We start from the raw sequence: 22,465 nt of genomic DNA, 5'->3' as shown, positions 1-22,465 counted from the left end.
CAAACGTCACAACGTAACTGGGTGGCTATAAAGGTACACTACAGGTATCTCCGAAAGTGTCTGTTGGGTTGGCACGAATCAAGACTGGGATTTGTCACTCCGTGTAAACGGAGAGGTATCTCTGGGCCCACTCGGTAGGACATCATCATAATGTGCACAATGTAACCAAGGAGTTGATCACGGGATGATGTGTTACGGAACGAGTAAAGAGACTTGCCGGTAACCAGATTGAACAAGGTATCGGATACCAACGATCGAATCTCGGGCAAGTACAATACCGCTGGACAAAGGGAATTGTATACAGGATTGATTAAGTCCTTGACATCGTGGTTCATCCGATGAGATCGTCGTGGAGCATGTGGGAGCCAACATGGGTATCCAGATCCCGCTGTTGGTTATTGACCGAAGAGTTGTCTCGATCATGTGTGCATGACTCACGAGCCCGTAGGGTCTACACACTTAAGGTTTGATGACGCTAGGGTTATTAGGAAGACTTGTATGTGATTACCGAATATTGTTTGGAGTCCCGGATGAGATCCCGGACGTCACGGGAGTTCCAGAATGGTCCGGAGGTAAAGATTTATATATGGAAAGTTGTTGTTCGGGTTCCGGGAAAAGTTCGTTTTTCGGTATTGTACCGAGAAGCTTCCAGAAGGTTCTGGAGGATTCCGGAGGGGTCCGGAGGTCCGGAAAAAGTTCCGCCACATCCAATACAGTAGCATGGTCTGTAGGGGGGGGGGGGCCTAACCTTAATGGGCCAAGGGCACCAGTCCCCCCCCCCAAGGCCCATGCGCATGGGAGAGGGGAAACCCTAAGGGGGAGGGCCTCCACTTGGCTTGGAAGGCACTCCTCCGCCCCTTGGCCGCCGCCCCCCAACCCTAGATTGGATCTAGGGGGCCGGCCCCCCTCTCCCCCACCTATAAATAGTGGAGGGGTGGGAGGGCGGCCACACCCTTGAACCTGGCGCAGCCCTCCCTCCTCCTACCTTCTCCTCCTCCTCCATGGTGCTTGGCGAAGCCCTGCCGAAGAATCACAAGCTCCTCCACCACCACGCCGTCGTGCTGTTGGACTTCTTCCTCAACCTCTCCCTCCTCCTTGCTGGATCAAGGCGTGGGAGATGTCTCCGTTCCGTACGTGTGTTGAACGCGGAGGTGCCGTCCGTTCGGCACTAGGATCATCGGTGATTTGGATCACGACGAGTATGACTCCATCAACCCCGTTCACTTGAACGCTTCTGCTTAGCGATCTACAAGGGTATGTAGATGCACTCTCCTTCCCCTCATTGCTAGATTACTCCATAGATTGATCTTGGTGATGCATAGAAAATTTTGAATTTCTGCTACGATCCCCAACAGTGGCATCATGAGCTAGGTCTATGCGTAGTTTCTATGCACGAGTAGAACACAAAGCAGTTGTGGGCGTGGATATTGTCAATTTGCTTGCCGTTACTAGTCTTATCTTGATTCGGCGGCATCGTGGGATGAAGCGGCCCGGACCAACCTTACACGTACGCTTACGTGAGACTGGTTCCACCGACTGACATGCACTAGTTGCATAAGGTGGCTAGCGGGTGTCTGTCTCTCCCACTTTAGTCAGATCGGATTCGACGAAAAGGGTCCTTATGAAGGGTAAATAGAAATTGGCATATCACATTGTGGTTTTCGCGTAGGTAAGAAACGTTCTTGCTAGAAACCTATAGCAGCCACGTAAAAACTTGCAACAACAATTAGAGGACGTCTAACTTGTTTTTGCAGCATATGCCGTGTGATGTGATGTGGCCAAAAGGATGTGATGAATGATATATGTGATGTATGAGATTGATCATGTTCTTGTAATAGGAATAACGACTTGCATGTCGATGAGTATGACAACCGGCAGGAGCCATAGGAGTTGTCTTAATTTATTTATGACCTGTGTGTCAACATAAACGTCATGTAATTACTTTACTTTATTTCTAAAGCGTTAGCCATAGTAGTAGAAGTAATAGATGACGAGACAACTTCAAGAAGACACGATGATGGAGATCATGATGATGGAGATCATGGTGTCATGCTGGTGACAACGATGATCATGGAGCCCCGAAGATGGAGATCAAAAGGAGCAAAATGATATTGGCCATATCATGTCACTATTGATTGCATGTGATGTTTATCATGTTTTACATCTTATTTGCTTAAAACGACGGTAGCTTAAATAAGATGATCCCTCACTAAAATTTCAAGAAAAGTGTTCCCCCTAACTGTGCACCGTTGCGAAGGTTCGTTGTTTCGAAGCACCATGTGATGATTGGGTGTGATAGATTCTAACGTTCGAATACAATGGGTGTAAGCCAGATTTACACACGCAATACACTTAGGTTGACTTGACGAGCCTAGCATGTACAGACATGGCCTCGGAACACGGAAGACCGAAAGGTCGAGCATGAGTCGTATAGATGATATGATCAACATGAAGATGTTCACCGATGTTGGCTAGTCCGTCTCACGTGATGATCGGACACGGCCTAGTTGACTCGGATCATGTTTCACTTAGATGACTAGAGGGATGTCTATCTGAGTGGGAGTTCATTAAATAATTTGATTAGATGAACTCAATTATCATGAACATAGTCTAAATTGTCTTTGCAAATATGTTGTAGATGAATAGCTCACGTTGTAGCTCCCTGTTTCAATACGTTCCTAGAGAAAGACCAAGTTGAAAGATATTGTAAGCAATGATGCGGACTAGGTCCGTAGTCCGAGGAGTGTCCTCACTGCTACACAAAAGGCTTGCGTCTTTGATGCACCGCTCGATGTGCAAACCCCTACAACGTCGTCTGTGGATGTTGTGAACACCTGACAGACACATCCTGATGACTACTTGATAGTTTAGTGCACCATACTTTACGGCTTAGAATCGGGATTCCAATGACGTTTTGAACGCCATAGAACATATGAGATGTTCCAAGAGCTGAAATTGGGATTTCAGGCTCATGCCCGTGTTGAGAGGTGTGAGACCTCTGACAAGTTCTTTTGCCAACAAGATGGAGGAGAATAGCTCAGCTAGTGAGCATGTGCTCAGAATGTCTGGGTGCTACAATCACTTAAATCAAGTGGGAGTTAAACTTCCAGATAAGATAGTGATTGATAGAGTTCTCTAGACACTATCACTAAGCTACTAGATCTTCGTGATGAACTATGACATGCAAGGGATGGAGTTGATCCCGGAGCTGTTTGCGGTGCTTAAGACCGCAAAAGGTAGAAATCAAGCAGGAGCATCAAGTGTTGATAGATTAACAAGACCACTAGTTTCAAGAAGGGCAAGGGCAGAAGGGAAACTTCATGGATGGCAAACTAGTTGCCGCTCCAGTGAAGGAACCCAAGGTTGAACCCAAATCCGAGACTAAGTGCTTCTATTGTAAGGGGAACAGTCACTGGTAGCGGAATTACCCCAAATGCATGGTAGATAAGAAGGCTGCCAACTTCAACAAAGTATATACGTGTTATTAATGTGTACCTCACTAGTACTCCTGGTAGCACCTGGGTATTGGATACCGGTTCAGTTGCTATTATTGGTGACTTGAAGCAAAAGCTATGGACTAAACGGAGACTGGCTAAGGGAGAGGTGACGATGTGTGTTGGAAGTGTTTCCAAAGTTGATGAGATCACCATCGCATGCTCTATCTGCCTTCGGGATTAGTATTGAACCTAGATAAATATTATCAGGTGTCTACGTTGAGCATGAATATGATTAGATCATGTTCATTGCAATACGGTCATTCATTTAAGTTAGAGAATAATGGTTATTCTATTTACATGAATGACACCTTTCATGGTCATGCACCCTATGTGAATGGTTCATTGAATCTCGGTCGTGGTAATACACATGTTCATGCCAAAAGATGTAGAGTTAATAATGATAGTACCACTTTCTTGTGGCACTGCCGCTTAGGTCATATTGGCGCAAGATGCATGAAGAAACTCCATGTCGATGGATGTTTGGAGTCACTTGATTTTGAATCACTTGACACATGCGAGCCATGCCTCATGGGCAGGATGACCAAGACCCCGTTTTCAGGTACAATGAAACAGGCAAGTGACTTGTTGGAAATCATGCATGCTGATGCGTGTGATCCAATAAGAATTGAAGAGTGCGGTGGATATCGCTATTTTCTCATCTTCACTGACGATTTGAGTAGATATAGGTATATTTACTTAATGAAGCACAAGTCTGAAACGTTTGAAAAGTTCAAGCGATTTCAGAGTGAAGTTAAGAATCATCATAACAAGAAGATCAAATTCCTACGATCTGATCAATGAGAATTTCCGAGTTACGAGTTTGGCGAACACTTAAGACATTGTGGAATTGTTTCACAGTTGAAGCCATCTGGAACACCACAGGGTAATGGTGTGTCCAGACATCGTAATCGAACCTTATGAAATATGGTGCGATCTATGATGTCTCTTACCAATCTACTGTTTTCATTTTGAGGTTATGCGTTAGAGACAGCTGCATTCACTTTAGATAGGACACCATCTAAGTCCGTTGAAACGACGTCGTGTGAACATTGGTTTGGCAAGAAACCAAAGTTGCCACTTCTTAATGTTTGGGGCTGCGATGCTTAAGGCTTCAGCCGGAGAAGCTCGAACCCAAAGCGGACAAACACATCTTCATAGGATACCCAAAGGTGACAGTTGGGTACACCTATCTCAGATCCGAGGGCAAATTGTTTGTCGCTAAGAAGTCCTTTCTCGAGAAGGAGTTTCTCTCGAAAGAATTGAGTGGGAGGAAGATAGAACTTGATGAGGTTGTCGAACCTTTACTTCAACAGAGTGATGCAACACAGAAAGATGTTTTCTGTGGTGCCTACGTCTATTGAATAGGAAGTTAATGATAGTGATCATGAAGCTTCGGATCAAGTTGCTATCGAACCTCGTAGGTCGACAAGGATATGTACTACTCCTGAGTGGTACGGTAATCCTGTCTTAGATATCATGTTGTTAGACAACAATGAACCTACGAGCTATGGAGAAGCGATGGTGGGCTTGTATTCCGACAAATGGTTAGAAGCCATGAAATCCGAGATAGGATCCATATATCAGAACAAAGTATGGACTTTGGTGGACTTGCCCGATGATCGGCAAGCCATTGAGATAAATGGATCTTTTAAGAAGAAGACGGACGTGGGCGGTAATGTTACTGTGTATGAAGCTCGACTTGTGGGAAAGAGTCTTTTCACAAGTTCAAGGAGTTGACTACGATGAGAATTTCTCACCCGTAGCGATGCTTAAGTCCGTCGGAATCATGTTAGCATTAGCTGTATTTTTCAATTATGAAATCTTACAGATGGATGTCAAAACAAGTTTTCTTACCAGTTTTCGTAAGAAAAGTTGTATGTGATAGAATAAAAGGTTTTGACGATCCTAAGGATGCTAAAAGGTATGCTGGCTCCAGCAATCCTTCTATGGACTAGAGCAAGCATCTCAAAATCGGAATATATGTTTTGATGGAGTGATCAAAGCTTTTAGGTTTATACAATGTTTGCTAGAAACTTGTATTTACAAGAAAGTGAGTGGGAGCACTACAACATTTCTGATAAGTATATGTGGATGACATATTGCTGATTCGAAATAATGTAGAATTTCTGGAAAGCATAAACGGTTGTTTGAAGAGTGTTTTTCAAAGGAAGACCTGGATAAAGCTGCTTACAAATTGGGCATCAAGATCTATAGAGATAGATCAAAACGCCTGATGATACTTTCAAAGAACGCACACCTTGACATGTTTTTGAAGGAGTTCAAAATAGACCAGTCAAATAAGGGGTTCTTACCTGAGTTGTAAGGTGTGAAGTTGAGTAAGACTCAAAGCTTGACCACGACAGAAGAAAGAGGAAGGACGAAGGCCGTCCCCTATGCTCTTGTCATAGGCTCTATACGGTATGCCATGCTGAGTACCGCACCTGATGTGTGCCTTACCACATGTCTGGCAAGAGGGTACAAAGGTGATCTAGGAGTAGATCACCAGGCAGCGGTCAAAATTATCCTTAGAGGAATAAGGAAATGCTTCTCGGTTATGGAGGTGATAAAGAGTTCGACATAAAGAGTTATGTCGATGCAAGCTTAACACCTATCCGGATAGCTCTGAGTAGAGATACCGGATACGTATAATGGAGCAATAATTTGAAATAACTCCAAATGGAACGTGGTAGCAGCATCTACAATATAAAGTTTTGCTTAATACATAGGGATCTGAATATGGCAAGACCCGTTGACTACAACCTCTCTCACAAGCATAACATGATCAAACCCAAAACTCTTTGAGTGTTTATCACATAGTGATGTGAACTAGATCATTGAGTCTAGTAGACTCTTGGATGTTGGTCACATAGCGATGTGACCTGTGAGTGTTGATCACATGGCGATGTGAACTAGATTATTGACTCTAGTGCAAGTGGGAGACTGTTGGAAATATGCCCTAGAGGCAATAATAAATTGGTTATTATTATATTTCCTTGTTCATGATAATCGTTTATTATCCATGCTATAATTGTATTGATAGGAAACTCAGATACATGTGTGGATACATAAACAACACCATGTCCCTAGTAAGCCTCTAGTTGACTAGCTCGTTGATCAATAGATGGTTATGGTTTCCTGACCATGGACATTGGATGTCATTGATAACGGGATCACATCATTAGGAGAATGATGTGATGGACAAGACCCAATCCTAAGCCTAGCACAAGATCGTGTAGTTCGTTTCCTAAAGCTTTTCTAATGTCAAGTATCATTTCCTTAGACCATGAGATTGTGCAACTCCCGGATACCGTAGGAGTGCTTTGGGTGTGTCAAACGTCACAACGTAACTGGGTGGCTATAAAGGTACACTACAGGTATCTCCGAAAGTGTCTGTTGGGTTGGCACGAATCAAGACTGGGATTTGTCACTCCGTGTAAACGGAGAGGTATCTCTGGGCCCACTCGGTAGGACATCATCATAATGTGCACAATGTGACCAAGGAGTTGATCACAGGATGATGTGTTACGGAACGAGTAAAGAGACTTGCCGGTAACGAGATTGAACAAGGTATCGGATACCGACGATCGAATCTCGGGCAAGTACAATACCGCTGGACAAAGGGAATTGTATACGGGATTGATTAAGTCCTTGACATCGTGGTTCATCCGATGAGATCATCGTGGAGCATGTGGGAGCCAACATGGGTATCCAGATCCCGCTGTTGGTTATTGACCGGAGAGTTGTCTCGGTCATGTCTGCATGACTCACGAGCCCGTAAGGTCTACACACTCAAGGTTCGTTGATGCTAGGGTTATTAGGAAGACTTGTATGTGATTACCGAATGTTGTTCGGAGTCCCGGATGAGATCTCGGACGTCACGAGGAGTTCCGGAATGGTCCAGAGATAAAGATTTATATATGGAAAGTTGTTCGGGTTCCGGGAAAAGTTCGGCTTTTTCCGGTATTGTATCGGGAAGCTTCCGGAAGGTTCCGGAGGATTCCGGAGGTCCAGAAAAAGTTCCACCATGTCCAATACAGTAGCATGGGCTGTAGGGGGCGCCCTAACCTTAATGGGCCAAGGGCACCAGCCCCCCCAAGGCCCATGCGCATGGAAGAGGGGAAACCCTAAGGGGGAGGGCCTCCACTTGGCTTGGGAGGCACTCCTTCCCCCTTGGCCGCCGCCCCCAACCCTGGATGGGATCTAGGGGGCCGGCCCCCCTCTCCCCCCACCTATAAATAGTGGAGGGGTGGGAGGGCGGCCACACCCTTGAACCTGGCGCAGCCCTCCCTCCTCCTACCTTCTCCTCCTCCTCCATGGTGCTTGGCGAAGCCCTGCCGGAGAATCACAAGCTCCTCCACCACCATGCCGTCGTGCTGTTGGACTTCTTCCTCAACCTCTCCTCCTCCTTGTTGGATCAAGGCGTGGGAGACGTCTCCGTTCCGTACGTGTGTTGAACGCGGAGGTGCCGTCCGTTCGGCACTAGGATCATCGGTGATTTGGATCACGACGAGTACGACTCCATCAACCCGGTTCACTTGAATGCTTCCGCTTAGCGATCTACAAGGGTATGTAGATGCACTCTCCTTCCCCTCGTTGCTAGATTACTCCATAGATTGATCTTGGTGATGCGTAGAAAATTTTGAATTTCTGCTACAATCCCCAACATATATTTGATCAGACCACATATTGAACTTGTATTTATGTATGTGCCTTGCAAGTGTATCTTATTCTAGGCTAACTATTTGAAGAACAAAACCAACCATTCTAAAGTGAAATTCCAACAGACAACAGGATCTCGTAGCTATATTGCACACTGCGAGGCTCTTGTATTGCTTTGTTCCCGCCGGAGTTTGCCTTGCAGCTATGGTGGGTGTTGGCTCCGATTTAGTGGTGATGAGGCCCATATGGTTGTTCCCAGCGGTGGCTGCCCTCGGGTCTGGTGATGTGGTGGCCTAGTGTGACCTCGCAGCGGGCCTTTTGCTGGTGCTGCTCCCCCGCGTCTTCCAATGTCTATGGTTTTGCCGAGAGATCCTGTCTTTTTCTCAAATACACACGAGTGTGTGTATCATTCTTTATAGAAAAAGGGGAGGAAGACTCCCAAAAGATCCACTTGGTTTACAATATGTACATGCGGGGATACATTCCCGACTCCACTCTACACATAGACGGATTACTCCTGACCGACCCACATGCTACCTAACTCCTTGAACCCTCTAGTGTCGTCTTTAAACAGTTCGGCTTTGGCCCAGAACTTTCCTTCCTCTCGGAGTCGTTCCATGACCCTCGTAAGCGATGGGGTAGCCCCATTAAAAACGATGTCATTTCGGTGTTTCCAAATCATCCACATGGCAAGGAGGCATTTAACCCTTGTCGACCTCCGGTGTGTTAGATCTTGGTCCTGCCTCATGCACCATGCCCTAAGGATTTCACCCTGCAATGGCTCGAGCTCTTGACGTCCAGTCATCTCACCCATCCCACGGCAGACTTGCCTTGCGAAAATGCAATCGATTAGCAGGTGTTGTATTGACTCCTCGTGCTGGTCACATAGGGGACATGCGTCCTGGTGCGGTATCCCTCACCTGGCCAATCTATCCGAAGTTTAACATCTGTCCTGGATCACCAGCCACATGAAGAAGCGACATTGCAAGGGCGCTTTTGACTTCCAGGTGAATGAAGCCGTTTGCGGCACCTCAAGGCCCATGAATTTGGCCGTGTAGGCGGACCGAGCCGAGAAGCGTCCATCATGCTCCCAGGCCCAGAGAGTTTTGTCCTCCACCCCTTCCAATAGTTGCGTGGCCTCGATCCTCAGCCACAGTCCTAGGAACTGACCTAGTGCCCTGGCCGATAGGTCTAGACCAATGTCACCTGCCCATGTACCATTTGTGAGTGCATCTGAAATCCGCCTTGTGTCTCGGATGTGTCTCGGTATGCGGTTGTAGATGTCCGGAGCCAGCTCTCATATCCGGTAGCCGTCAATCCACCGGTCTTCCAAGAATAGCGTGCTCTGGCCATTGGCCACTGATGTTCTTGTCGCAGCATGGTATAGGGCCTGAGATTCGGCCGGTACCTCAATGTGGAACTCCGCCCAGGGCCGTTCCTTGTGCGTCTTTTGTAGCCAAGGCCACCTTACTTGTAGTGCCTCGTTCAACCATCTCAGATTTGGTATTCCTAATCCACCGGCCCACTTTGGCCTGCATACGCTTTCCCATGCCATTGCGCAATTTCCTCGTGTTGCTTCTTTCTTGCCACACCAAAGGAATCCTCGGCAAATCTTAATAAGCGTTGTGATGGTTTTTGCCGGAAGATTCATAGAAAGCATGGAGTGTATTGGTATTGCGCAGAGTACTGACAAGATGAGCGTGAGTTGTCCACTCTTCGGTAGCATTGCCGCCTTCCAATGCAGCAGGCAGTCCGCAAGTTTGTCCACCAGTACTTGTAACTGAGCCGTTGATTGCTTTCTTAAAGTGAGCGGCAGCCCCAGATAGGTGCATGGGAATGAGGCGCTCGTGCACCCTAGCAACGAACAGACTAGTGCAATCTCATCTTGGGAGCAACGGGTAGATAGTGCAGCGCTCTTGTTCATGTTGACAGCTAGCCCAGAAGCATGTCCAAAATGGCCCAAAATGGCCCCACAAGTGCGGGCCTCAAGCTCGGTTGGCTTGAAGAATACCATGACGTCATCAGCGAACGAGGATACACGTTGTTGCAATCCCGATATAGTCAGTTGAGTGAGTAGTCCTTGTTCCATATCGTACTGGAAATGGCAGCGTAGGGGCTCCATCCAAAGGATAAATTGCATAGGTGAAAGCGGAGCACCTTGCCGAAGCCCCTGGCAGGGAAGGATCGGCCTGCCAGGCGAGCCGTTTATCATTATTCTCATCGACGAAGTGGCCAGGAGGCCACATACCCATGCTCTCCACCGATCTCCGAACCCAACCCTTTCCAAAACTGCTAGCACAAATGGTCATTTCACCGCGTCGAACGCCTTGGTAATATCAAGCGTGAGCATGACCGTTGGGTGTCGGAGTGCGTGGAGCCGCCTCGCCGTGCATTGCACAAACATAAAGTTATCGAGATATCCTTTTCGACGCTCGTTAGTGTCAAACAGAGGAGCCTTCACGCAGGGTTCGCTTAAGAATTTGCCCAAACGGGTCAGCCCATTCTCAGAGGAGTGAGCAAAATAAAAACTATCACGAAAGATGCCATCGTACGATGAAGTCGAATCGAACCATGGAACTAACGCTGAATGACAGTTGTGCCAGCCGATGCAACTAGGGACTAGGTTTGTCTTAAATTACAACGCCACGCTTGAAGTAATATGTGCACGGGCAGATCATCTGTTTTTGAATCTTCCCTAAAAGAATTGAACAATGTGTTCTTGCACAAATTTCAAAACTTAAATAAACTTCTAAAACGTATTTTTTAAACGTGAAAAATTATTTAAAACATGAGTAAAATTATGAAATTCCAAACATTTATTGTTTTTTATGTTTGATACAGAATTAAATATATATTAAAATTTTTGGCAATATATGCTGAAAAATTTGTCACCGCACATTAAACAATTTTGATATACACTAAACAATATTTAAACACACTGGATTTTTTTGTGATATACGATGAACACTTTTAAATATATATTGAGCATTTTGAGTAATATACAGTGAACAATTTTAACTACACATTGAACAATTTTGTGATATACGCTAAACAAAAGTTAAATACACATTAAACATTTTTTGTGATATATGATGAACAATTTTTGAATTCTGAACAAATTTTCAAAAACTGAACTAAATTTGAAAACTTTGAACACTTTTTGAAATCATGGAAAAAATTGGAATTTTATAAAAATGAAAACAAAGGATAAAAGTAAAACAAAAAATGATAAATAAAATGAAAGGAAAAAAATAAATAGAAACAAAAACAGAAAAAAGAAAACAGGGCAAACCAGAAAACCCACAAAAAAACTAGGGAAAAAACCGGTTGAGGGAACCTTCTAGAAGGTTCCCAAAACCGGTTTGCCTGAAACTGCTCTAAAGCTCGAAGTGGGCCGACCTGTTTTGTGGTGCTCGCTCCAGCGCTTCAGCGGAAGCACGGCACCTGGACACTCGCGAGTGTTAAATAGGGATTGCCGGTTCTGTCGACGTTCTCTACCGATGTGGTTTCGGCCCCGAGGACACATTATCTAAGTTCCTTCCGGCTCTCCAGTGTCCTGGCAGCTATGGCCCCGGCGGCTTTGATCGGCGTCGCCTTCCAGTTCCTTGCTCGTTGGCATTGCCAGCTCCTACCACTTCCCCGCGGTGGTTCTCTCTGCCCCACTAACTCCCCGACCATGTCCACCTCCATGACTCACCTTGAGCCTGATCCATTGTTCATGGTCCGGCGGCTCTTGGTGCCATCCTCCGGCAACAAGTGCAGCCCCACACCCCTACCTGTGGTGGCGGTTCTGACCGGCGGCTTGACTTCTGCATCTCCGATTTCCAACCTGACGGCGATGGGATTGCTTGGACTCAGGCCAGGGCGAAATCCCTGCTTGCCTTGCCGATGCTGGCAGCGGCGACACTCGCGGGGGTCGTTTTCCTTCTGAAGGTGCTGCCATGGCCTTCATCCACGCCCTTGTTCGAGCACAGGGGAAACCCTTGGTCTGGTTCTTCGGATCGGATGGCAAAGGAGTCACTACGTCGATTCTTGAAGGACCCATCTTGTTCGCTCGTGATTTCCCCGTGGTTGGCTCTGGTGATGTTGGCTGTCGTGGCGATTTTGGCCTACCCCTCTACTTCGGGGCTTGTTGGGTTTAGTTGTGTTGTACCCTTTGTTTGGGCCGAGCATCCACTTGCTCTCTGCTCATGGCATCATGTACACGTCATCTTGTGCTCATGTATTATGTTGTACTCTCCCTTGTACTTATTCTATTTCCTTCTATCAATGAAATTATATGTAAACTTTGTGTATTCGTGAAAAAGAAACAATGGTATCATATGGTTCTATGGCCCGCTCTACGCATGCTCTCAAACCACCGGTGGAAGTTGTAACGCCACGGAAGTGGAATCTTCCTCCCAGGGGATGGGCAAAGCTGAATAATCAAGCAGGTGCAAGCATGGTTCTTAGATATGATTTAGTGGCCATCATATTTTCTTCGTGTCGCCAACTTTGCTCGACTTCGGAAGCTAAGTTAGGTGCATGCATGGAAGCTGTCTCTCTTGCTTTGCAACGGTGTGAAATGACGGTGATCATCAAAGTAGATGCCCCCGAGGTAGTGAATTTGATCCAGAATAGTGACAATGAGAGGTCTATCTACGCTTCTTTACTGCTTGAGATCAAGACACTAATGTCTTCTCGTCAGACTTGTATTACTCAAGTAAACCATAGTCAGAACACGGTTAGACACTCATTAACAAATTATGCTTGTATTGAGGGTATAACTGTTGTTAGACCGCGTCCTGCAAAGACAGTTGATCTTTGTGATAAAGAATGTAAGCCCGGCAGTGATTGACTAATACAAAGCTTGCCCGCAAAAAAAATCCAATACAAGGGAAGATAGGCACCACGCAAAACAACCTATCAAGAAAGAAAAAACAGTAAAACACCACCAGTCCACCATGAAACCACACCATGCCAAACTGAGCCAATTGTGTGAAAATTTTCTTTGCGCGTGACAAGAACATCGATGATGCTTTTCTCAAAGTAATTAAAGGTAATTAGAACTCTCTGATTATTTAGCTCTTCAAAATTTTGACATGGCACCTCTTCAAGTCTTATTGTGTTGGAAGCCTGTCTTCAAATACTCTCTCCTTAGCCTTGTCAGCCTGCAAATAGACACAATATAACTTATATATACATCATAGTTCACAGGTATGACTTCAAAGCAATATAGGAAACAAGCATCTAGGCCAATCTGATCCAATTCTTATGAAGTATTACTGGTTTCTTTCGCATAACATCAGTCACAGCGATATACAACCTCCATTTTTTTCTTAACCGTCCAATTGTTGATAAATTAGTCTTAGTTCATTAATCACGCATCCATCAAAGCGGGGCGATGGCCCGTGAAAACAAAATAACATGCACCTGCGGCCTAGCAAAACTGTGAATTTAAACCAGGTATAGGTCGCTTCAGAGTTTAGACTGAATTTTGTTTCAATCACCTTCCCCCTTCTCCATCTTGGGACAACACCGGCAGAGGGGCAGAGGTCCATTGATGGATGATTGGGCAGTGACAAGAGTAAAAAAAAGTGTCCCGGAGAAAATCAAGCACGTTGACGTATCAATGAACTTGGAATCACGTTTGATTTCCAACAGCATGCCACATATTTATTTTATTTATTTTTTATCCCAGGGTCCTGTTGTTTAGGGTTTAGATAGAGGAAACCTCAGTTATAGCAATGAAAGATTCACGGAAAGGAGAAGCATTGGCGACATCAACGAAGTGTTATGGATAAGAAACAGACTTTAAAATGGAGAAAGAACTTACCATCTTGTCCCATTTTGTAGTGGCAGTTATCACAGATAGGAGAGTGACCTGTGTGGCTCCACCAGCTATCATGCCAATCCAAAATCCCATTCCTCTTAGTTGCATTGTAAAACCAAAAAAGAGTGCAACGGGGATCCCAACAAGATAGAATGCACCCAGGTTGACATACGCGCCTAAATGCTGCCATCCACAGCCCCGAGAAACACCTGTCACAATAAAAGCATTAAACAGGACATCACATAACTATAAACAGGGCATCACATCACAAAATCAATACAGTTCAAGATTCTGCATAATAGCAAAAATCATACTGTTTTGACTCCGCACAACTTAAATGATGGATCTCTTTACATATATTGCCTCATATGAGATTATAGACTACATATTCCATATTCTGTTAAGTCATACATCCTCAAATCACATTCTGTTATTTATATATATCTACCCATGATGAACTTTCGAACACACCCAAGAATTTAATTTCCATTAACCTTATTGCATTAATGATGACCAACAACGGCACTGCCCTTGCAATGAATATGAGTACATAACAAGTACACAATTTCCATAGAGCCCTTCATCTAGTGCCGACAATTTATTCACCACTGATCTTCGACATATGGGGTGTAAAGATAATAGAGATGAGGCTTGGAGTGCGAGGGGATCATGTCGAAGGCTATAGAGACAATAGTTATCCATGTTCGGCCACGAGATGGGTAATAGCCCAATGTCAAGCTTATATTTATGGTGTATTGATATGGAGAGCAACATACAAGAGCTAGATTCGATCTATGAGCTAGATCTTAAGCTTGGTGAAGATGCTTCTGTCTAGGACTTTGCAATTCTGAATCGGCTTAAATCTTTGGCGTTGGCTTCTTGGTCTTTATATAGGGGGCATCATCTTGATTGGCAACTCTTGTATCTCCGACATGATATGATCTGGTGGCGCTGACTAGGTAAAATCTTCTAGATAAATTAAGATCCTGGACTTACTACATCACCATTGATTATCCCTCCGAGTACCTACCGTATATCTACGTGCAGGCTCCCGAACCCTAGGCACTTATAGGTTGATTCAGTCATCATCATACGTTGATACGGCATACATTCTGGTAGTTTAGCACTACTTATCGACATCTAGTTTAATTTATGATGCTACTGACAGTATGTAATGCGAAAGACATGGATACCTGAAAGGACTCCTTGGAAGCTGTCTGTAATGACTGAAATGGAAAGTACGGGTACCATTCTGGTGACATAATCTACAACCTCCTCCTCGTTGCTGAATGCAATTCCAATGAAGTGGCGCAGGGCTAGAAGAGTTGTGCTCACCAGGACTGCTGAACAAACTACAATCGACAAAGCAACACCTACCACCAAGCGAGCACCTTCTGGGTTGCCAGCACCTAGTTCATTTGAGACACGCACACTGGGACATGGATATGACATATGTTAGCTTGTTAAATTCGATAGAAACAAGTATAACTGACGATAGAAATAAATGTGCTAGCCGACCTTGCAGCTGTTCCAATACCGTAAGGAAGATTGTACAACAGCACCACTGTAGATATGCTGTTCAAAAGGACATCAATTTGGTAAACGTCATAGCACATGATGCAAGAATATCTTATTTAAAGTTCTACTGATGCATACCATATAGAAAGCACAGAAGTTTCAAGTGCTGGATTTGGTAAGATCCCAGAAAGCAGAACAAGCAGCTCGTAAGACCACCATTCAAGGCTGTGGTCAAGGAAAGTGAGATTAATATCTGGAGGGGAGAGGATACCAAACTGGAAGCTTAACTGAGGTAAGATTATGCAAGAAAATTGAGGTTCAGGAATTTCTTAACTAGACGTAATATATGTATAGAGCTTATCTACTTCGCTGTAAGAGGGAAGGAAGCATATTTCCAGTGGTATTGCGAGTGAATAATCTGTACTATGTTAATACCAAGTGGCCAAGATAACTCTTTCCTTCATCTGGCAAGTACTACCTCTGTTTCTAAATATACTACCTCCTTTCCAGTTTATAAGGCTTGCGCGTATCCCTAGATCTATAATTTGACCAACATAAGATGAGTTGTATAGTCTAAAAATTATATCATTACAAAGTAGATGATTTGAAGTTTCTAATGATATATATTTTATAATATATAAAATATATAACTTCGCACACAGTAGATTTTTTGTTAAACTTAATATGAATTTAAACAAGAGAGAAACATCATTCTTTATAGTACATTAGTACTATTAATTTTCATTACAAGTACTCGGCCTAGTTCTAAACTTCTCATGACAAGGGATGGAGATTATTTTTGTTAAAACTTGTCAAGTTTTTACATTTTACAACAATAAAGCCTTTCAGTCCCAAACAGTTGGGATAGGCTCAAGTTTTTACATTTTAAATACTATAAATTCATCTTTTGCATGAGAGACAGATGTACAAAACAACTGTATATATGTTTTTTTTTTTTGTAATAGTTGTTATCGAATCATGTTGGCCAATTTGTTCACTAGTGTCTAAAGATAATTCCTCACTGGATTACAAATCCTACTTGGACGGGGTCATGCCCCATGAAAGTGCACATATTTTTGAAATTTTGAAAATACCATTTGAAAAGCACAAGACACACTGTATAAAATTCTCAAAATAACAGATAGTGTCACTAGGGAAGAGTGAATATTCTATCTTGCAAGGTTTGAACTTCAAATACAACTCTGCGAAATACAGCAAAGACAAAAATCACTGCAAACAATACCAAAACTTAGTTTTACTGATTCGCAGTCGTTTGTCATTTTTGTATGTTGCAAAGGACATTGGAAGCGAAGTTGAAATTTGCATGGAAGTACAACACACACACTTTAACTACAACAACTTAAAAACTTCCTCATGTGCTTTTGAACAGCGTTATCATATTTGCAGAAAGATGCCCATTTTCACAGGATATGTTTGTGTAGTCAGATAAGTGGGCAGCAAATACTAATTACTCATATTCCTTTTCCAGTTTTATTAGAACTAGTTAAATTAAATATTTATAAATAGAAGAAGTACAGTCAACAGGCTCATCCAGAGCATGGTGGCCCAACAACAACGAATAAAAAGCCCATTGTCATAGAATATGTGCTTCAATGCTTGTAGTCAGACAAGTAGACTGCAAAAGTTGGCTACGATCCTTTCTGACTTGAATTAGGACTAGGCGACTTAGTCTATATAAACCAAAAAAGTTTAGCCCACAGGCTCATCCAGAGAATGGCAGCTAAATCTCATTGAACAGAAGGTACAGACAATTAGGGTCACGTGTATGGGTTAAAGCCTAGCGTTTCATAATAATCATTAGATTTTTAATGTGGAAACCCGCGTTACGAATAGTCATGAGGTCACAAATTGAGAACCCTTTCATAATACTGTGCGAGTGCAAATGTTTCATGAAAACAAATACTCACTGTTGAGAAAATTCGAACGACAATGAATCATTTGTTGTTATGCAATATTTCACAATACTATCTAAAAAATGGTCGCAGCTTTCATCAAATTGTAACATGCAGGTATATAAGAGCTCTTAAAACACAAAATCGACATTTTTCTTCAAAAAATACATAATTTGGAGATATAGTATTGCATATTATGGTTCCTCTATTTGTAATACACATTCTTCTAGTTTTCTTACTTCTCCTTTTCGTACATACCGTCTTACAGTTTTGTAGTGGGGTTACCTCCGCAGTGCACATTCATCGGATAAAAATCTAGTGAACATCCCTTTACATACTAGTAGTTCATTTCTTCCTTTCTTTATTTCTTCATTCTCTATACTACATTTTTATTTAAGTTTTTTCTACTGTCATTTTGTAGTTTTTTCTTGCTTAGAACAAATAAGAGAAATTCAGTATACTCCTCCGAAAGTATTGCAGCCTAGCTATGCTACAAATGCAAATTATGCTCAAACAACCAGCTACTTGTTCAGATACATTGCCCGGTGCACTACATCGAGCGGCAACTAATATATGGGGAGCTATCCCGCTAGCAGGAAGCTATTTCCCAATGGTGAAAACAGACTTCAATTTTGACATTCCATTTGAGAGCAGTAACTTAGTGAATTTTGAAATCGGTTTTTAAAAGGCCGATACATCATGAATTTTTGAAGATACTTCCTCCGTCCCATAATATAAGACGTGCCTGCAAACTGTTTTAGCTTGCAAAAACATCTTATATTCTGAGACAGAGGGAGTAGCTTTTTCTAACCAATAAACCTAGTACGGGAGAGTGTTATGACATTAAAAAACAAAAATAGTAGGTGCGAAAAAACATAAGTAGAAAGACATCCAACTTTACCCAATAATACAAATAAAATACCCAGATTTATCACATAGAGATAACACTAGTATTATCAATTATCACTTCATTATAATTATAATCTTAATAATTTGGCTAACAATGCCAAAAGGTGTGTACTGGAGACCATTTCAATGTCCACAGGGACAAGTAAAACAGAATGAAGAGTACGTTAGCATACATGAGTATTGCTGTATTGGATAATATTTGGGTGGACAAAGTATGGGAAACACTCATCAAACTAACAAGGCATCATATTAACGTTCATGCTAGAGTCTAAAGCGACATCAATATGGAAACATGTTCAGATGACATTTACTTACCAAATCATAAGAGCCGATGGTACAGCCAAACGCATGAAACTGCCAATTCCTTTAAAAGCTTCCCACGTGAGTGGAGCACGTGTTTTCTCACAAGAAGGTGAGAACTTGATGTAAAGACCAAGAACAATCACTTCAACCCAATCGCAGATGCTGACGGATAAAGCAGCTCCAGCATTACCCATACCAACTTTATAAACCAGGAACCAACACAGAGGAATAAATACAGCGAGTGTGATCATGGAGCTAAGAACCATAGGAAAAATGAGGCTCTGACACTGCAGAAACTTTGAAAAGCATTGAGCAACACTGAAGGCAAATAAACCAGGGATAAGCCACAATGCATATTTCCCAGCCTCATTTGCAATTTCTGGTTGCTGACCTATGAGAGGAAGTACTTCCGGAATGAAAACCCATACAATGGCGATGGGCACACTCACAATAAGAAGTACAATGATGGACCTGTAGGTATATAAGGATAACTTATGATACTGTTCTGCTCCATAGGCCTGCCCACAAATAGTTTCCAATGCGCATGCCAGTCCTATCTAAAAGGAAACTGCATCAGTAATGAATTGACGAATCATACACATACTGTTCAGGAATAAACGGAAGAGGAACTAGGATGAACTGAAGAGATATGCTGAAAGAATGGTAGGAATAACAATGATGCTTGTGCAAGGCGGGCAACAATTGCTGATTACAAGAATATGAAAGTTTTAATACAAGATATCAGGGTTTACATGGTTTAAACTAACACCTACGCCAAGATTATTCTAACTTAATTAAGATCTATATTTATAAGTGCAGGAAGACTGGGATAGTCAACAGGATAGAGATTTGGGTCCAAGTACCACTGCATATAGTGTGAACATCATGTTTACTAGTTAGATCTGATCATTGTATTGCAACAATCCTAGTTGCGGAACCGCCTCGTAACAGGAAATTGGTGGAACCACATCGTGTCATGGCCTGCAGCTCTCACTGCGCCGTTTCCCCCGCAAAAACGGTCACGCTGGAGATGTCCCATTTCCATGACCAAGAATCAGGTGTTCCAGGGGGGTGGCATTCACATCCTGGATCAGCTCGAATATTTGCACTGCTTGAGTGTACATAACATAGAGATGGGGGCTTAATGTCTCTAATCCATCTTTGCATCAGCTAGACCTTCAGTGACATGTATGAATATATGTTTGAGGCCAATATATATACTGTCATGGTACATAAAACCTCTAGTTACATTAATGAAATCACTACGCATAAGATAAAGCATTGGACCAAGTGAGCTGAAAGTATCAATATAGTATGAATTTATAATTTTTCACAAACTACCATTTGTCTCTCGTATCCTGTGAGCAACTAAACTAGGGCAATACTACAACTAACCTATACTGTTTGAGGCCTCCTATGAGATGATGTAACTGGCTGTGTTTAAAACTAGTTAGGGAACTCTTGGGATATACTCTTGTGCAGCTATCTGTTTGTATTCTACTTGCTTCTGTTTGGCCATCTTCTGATGAAGTTACACTTAAGCTGTCGTGATCTACAGTACATATGTTGGAGACTGGGTTTTCAATTAAGGGAAAGTACCAACTTATAACCAGACTAAAAATATGACAATGGAACTGGCAAATCTCTCTCACCCGATTGAATCAAGATGACTCAGATCAACCTCAAAAGAGGCGCCCTGAATATCCCAACTTGCACTTAACAGCCTTTGACTTTATAGTGATATCGGTAACCCACATTGATCTACGCCATCAAAATTCTGATACAAGTTTGTGCGCTTATAAGCTTATTATCCTCTTATGACGGTAGTTTTACCAGATATTCTTGCTGAAAACTGAAGTCCAACCAAAGCGAATAGGACACATGGAAGTAATCTAAACTCCAGTGTGGCTTTACCCTATGATAAGCAACACAAACAAATAAATCGTGTTTAGAAAGAGTATCACTTGAATTTGAAAGGTGAACCTGAAGCCTCCTTATTCGTAAGACTGGTACATGAGCCTTAGTAAGTTAGTAGTAGTGATATAATCGTCATATTGAAGAGACAAAACAGAGCACTGATGGTTGCGCCACATATTGCAACCAACGACGCAAGTCCGAAATTGAAGCCCAAAGCAGAAGCAAACAAAAGGTGGATTTTCAAAATTAGCATACAAATTCACGGGCCTTTTCATGTCACTGGTACGCATGTTTGACTTGCGGTCATCAACCACCCCGGCGTAAGCATTCGTACAAGCATCTCGTGGGCACTGAGTGTATACCAAGATAAGAAAAGTCATCTCCCATTCGCCCGTGGCGACTCACGACTAGCACGCACAATCTCATGATGCAAAAAATGTAAACAAAAAATGTGGAAGGAATGGCAAACGGAAAGGGGGGTTGGTGGGAGCGAGCTCACGAGGACGCTGAAGCCGGAGACGTTGGTGAGGGAGTTAGCGATGGCGGCACCAGCGAGCGCGACCTCGCCGAGGTGCCCCACCATGACGGTGGAGATGAGCTGCATCAACAGCTGCAGCAGCGCCACCGCGATCATCGGCGCAGCCAGCGCGGCCAGCCGGCCGGACTCCTCCGCCGCTTCCCTCCACCACGGCCGCTTGCCTCCCGCCTCATCGGGCACCTCCTTGTGCTCGCTCCCCCTGCTGAGCAGCAGCGGCGCCTCGGAGGAAGAGTCCATGGATGCCCGCCCCCGGACCACGCGAAGGGAGGTGGTGTGGAAATGGAATGGGAAGAGGACCGGGGTTCGAGGACTCATCTCCTACAAGAATATCTCCTCTTATAAAGAGCGCAAGACATGGTTGGCTTCTACTAATTCCCATGTGTTCTCGTTCTTTTGAAATGAATTGAGAAGCCGCCGTGGGTCAGGGTCAGGGCAGGTAGGATTGGGAGGCGGATGCTCCATTACGCCATTTGTCTTTCAAGTCAAAACCCTGATTGGTGGCGACTCGGGACATGAATAACGGGGCGGCGACCCTGGAAGGCGGTCCGTATGGTGGCTAGGCTTCTGGGTTGTTTGGACGATGAGGGCCGGGTGTAGCGGTGGGTGGTTCAAGTGCATTTTTGTCCTTCGCGGTGGTATTGCCCAGATCCGAATCTGGTGGCTGGTTCTCGTCGTGACTGGTTTGGGTGCCTCATGGTGACACGGGTGAGCTACCGAACGAAAGCGCCGCGGTTTTGCGCCGACGGTGACGATATCTACATGTGTCATTATCTTTTTGAAGACGTCGTCGTGTTTCTCTTTTCCGTGGCGAGTCTCCTGGTGAAAACCTTTGTCCTTTTAGGTTCGGCAACGGCGGTGCTTGCATTCTTCTATTCAGTTTGTCATACAGTCTACAAGGTGTGAGCTTGGAGATGGCACCACTATATCATTCTGGTATGATCTTTGGACAGAGAATGGCCGGCTATCCCACTCCTTTTCAACCCTTTTCACCTTTGCCAGCTGCAAGTCTTGCACAGTCGCCTCACAGTACGTCTCTGGACACTGGATGATGCAACTTCACCCTAATCTATCTTACACAGCGCTGCGGGAGCTCGAGAGACTAACTCGGTTACTAAGTTGCATCTCACCAACAACTGCTAGAGCAGACATCAGGAGGCCGCTAGCGTTTGATAGCAAGATTTCTACGACATTTTTTACAAGATGCTTACGTTCAGGGGCAGGGACTGCCCGTTGGCCCGTTACATTTGGGACCGAATCATACACAAACGACACCGCGTCTTTCTATGGCTGGCCCTCAAGGACAGGCACAACACCCGGGATAACATGCTAAGGAAGCACTGGACAAGGCTTGTAAAGCACAAGGGATGTGATTTATGCCCAGCAGCCGAAACTATGCATC

General features: G+C 43.9%; 1 protein-coding gene across 1 annotated transcript; it reads right to left on the bottom strand.

The window, feature by feature from the left end:
* Positions 1–12,891: 12,891 nt before the first annotated feature.
* LOC119354108 (protein DETOXIFICATION 12-like) lies at positions 12,892–21,644 on the bottom strand. The gene is made up of 7 exons (XM_037620809.1): positions 21,028–21,644; positions 18,624–19,168; positions 15,625–15,711; positions 15,487–15,543; positions 15,162–15,400; positions 13,972–14,177; positions 12,892–13,306 (listed from the first exon to the last, which is right to left on the bottom strand). The coding sequence occupies exons 1-7, from the start codon at positions 21,379–21,381 to the stop codon at positions 13,256–13,258; spliced, it is 1,539 nt and encodes a 512-aa protein (XP_037476706.1). The 5' UTR covers positions 21,382–21,644; the 3' UTR covers positions 12,892–13,255.
* Between the last annotated feature and the right edge of the window lie 821 nt (positions 21,645–22,465).

Source organism: Triticum dicoccoides, chromosome 2A (genome assembly GCF_002162155.2).
Source record: "Triticum dicoccoides isolate Atlit2015 ecotype Zavitan chromosome 2A, WEW_v2.0, whole genome shotgun sequence".
Lineage (NCBI taxonomy): Eukaryota > Viridiplantae > Streptophyta > Magnoliopsida > Poales > Poaceae > Triticum > Triticum dicoccoides.
This window is presented reverse-complemented; position numbering and strand designations above follow the sequence as displayed.

Coding starts and splice junctions, on each gene's coding strand:
- LOC119354108 (XM_037620809.1), bottom strand. CDS start 21,381: ATGAGTCCTCGAACCCCGGTCCTCTTCCCATTCCATTTCCACACCACC. Junction 15,712..18,623: donor CCATCGGCTCTTATGATTTG/GTAAGTAAATGT, acceptor CCTTGACCACAG/CCTTGAATGGTGGTCTTACG. Junction 13,307..13,971: donor CTACAAAATGGGACAAGATG/GTAAGTTCTTTC, acceptor GTCTATTTGCAG/GCTGACAAGGCTAAGGAGAG.